Source organism: Morone saxatilis, unplaced genomic scaffold, assembly GCF_004916995.1.
Source record: "Morone saxatilis isolate NCDOM2014 unplaced genomic scaffold, NCSU_SB_2.0 Contig3, whole genome shotgun sequence".
Lineage (NCBI taxonomy): Eukaryota > Metazoa > Chordata > Actinopteri > Moronidae > Morone > Morone saxatilis.
In genome coordinates, this window is record NW_023339873.1 from 4,407,929 (window position 1) to 4,409,631 (window position 1,703).

Genomic DNA, 1,703 nt, shown 5'->3' on the forward strand with positions numbered 1-1,703 from the left:
GGGGGGGGGGGGGGGTGTCACTTCCTGCTGTCGGGAGAGCTCTGGTGGGAACAGTAATAAGGTACTGGCTTCTGGTGTGGTAGTACTAACAGTTATCATCATAAAGACAATAACAACCCCAGTATCACCCAACAAAACATCCCTCGGTGTGGAATCACGTGGAGCTACCTGATCCATTGCCTCACTCACTCACTCATAACCCAGCTTCACCTCCACCAAACAAAACAGCCCCCATAAATCAGTTCCCTTTCCTGTGGGCTCCAGACAATTTTTAGACTTCCTAGGTAACATTTTCATGCCTTGTTCCTCCCCCCGTCTCCTCCACCCCTCTCACCCACCCTCCCTTTTTTACCACATCCACTTCCAGGACAGGAAATTCTTCAAAGGATTCTTTGCAAAAGTAAGTTATTGCTTTGTGTGTCTGAGTGTGTCTCTTTATTATGAGCATTATTATTATTTTTTCCTCCTCTCACACAACACCTCACCCTTTGATCACATCTGAAGGCTGGAAGAAACACACACACACACATGCTCGTACACAGGGGCGGGGGGAATCTCCTGTCTGTAGAAAGACAAATACAATGATGCATGTGTCTTTGAGCAGGTGGGGTGGTTTAGGCTGGGGCGGGGCACTTTTTTGTGTGTTTTTGTGTGTGTGTGTGTGCGGGTTTCTTCTTTTTTGTATTAACAGGCGTGCCTTCTCTCCCTTCAGCCCTTCTTCCGTGAACCAAGAATGGAACAATGATCAGTTTGTGCGAATGAATGTTGCCCTCCCTTGTACACACAGATATTTTATTGTTGTTATTCTAACCAATGGGGCCACCACTGTCGACTGCATCATGGACACCAATTCTCATACCAACCTTCTTGTTTCTTTTATTGAACTACTGAATGACACAGCACTCAGAAAAACAACTCCGACTTGTATCTTCTCTTTTGTCTCTTACCTGGTGCTTTCTCTTTATTTACAGGTGTGCTTTGTGTGTGTGTGTTGACTGTTTTTTTTTTTTATGAATAGGTACCAGGGAATGGTACAAAGGGAAATCATTGTATTGGGGCATGGAGAGACTGGAAACGTTTCATTGTTTCTTACTCCTACCTGTTCCTGTTGTGTTTTGTTTGCAGGCTGGGAAGAAGCCAGTGCGAGCTGTGTTGTGGGTGTCGGCAGATGGTCTTCGTGTTGTAGACGACAAAACAAAGGTAATAAGTCCCTTCAGTCCTCCTTTACAGGCTCGGAAACACCTTGATCAAAAGTAAAGAGCAGCCAGAAGAAGTGCACGTGGCTCTAGTGAAGGCGGAAGCTGCCGAGCTCCAGCAGTTAATAATAATATAGTGAAGCTGCTATACGTCTGTTCCAGTGACCTGCAAAAGGCCCTCTTCAGAAATATGTACTCCCTGCACCTGCAAGAGTAGGACAGAATAATCAGTAGAGATTGCATTGACATCTGCTGGAAAGCACTGGTACTACATCAAACCTTTTTTTATTTTTTTTTTAAAAGACAACTGGGTGCTGTGTGATTATCAGTGCTGGTGGTGGTTCTTGCTTCCTGTGAGGCTGTTACTTTTACATGTGCACTAATGCCTCATTTCCACCCATGGTGCAGCTTGTCGTGCCTCGACTAGTCACATTTAGAACCATTCTTTTTAGATTTTTCATTGGCAAAAGTTGTTGATATTACCTGGTACGTGGAACTTTTTTTTTT

At 44.5% G+C, this 1,703-nt stretch overlaps 1 protein-coding gene across 5 annotated transcripts in view; it reads left to right on the forward strand.

The window, feature by feature from the left end:
* numb (NUMB endocytic adaptor protein) overlaps positions 1–1,703 on the forward strand; it is a 40,395-nt gene that overhangs the window by 32,517 nt on the left and 6,175 nt on the right. For 4 of the 5 annotated variants that reach the window (XM_035673800.1, XM_035673804.1, XM_035673801.1 and 1 more), the window contains exons 4-5: positions 368–400; positions 1,126–1,200. In XM_035673800.1, the coding sequence (XP_035529693.1) occupies positions 368–400; positions 1,126–1,200 (108 nt within the window). The remainder of the gene's footprint in view (positions 1–367; positions 401–1,125; positions 1,201–1,703) is intronic. The other variant, XM_035673803.1, reaches the window with a different exon arrangement.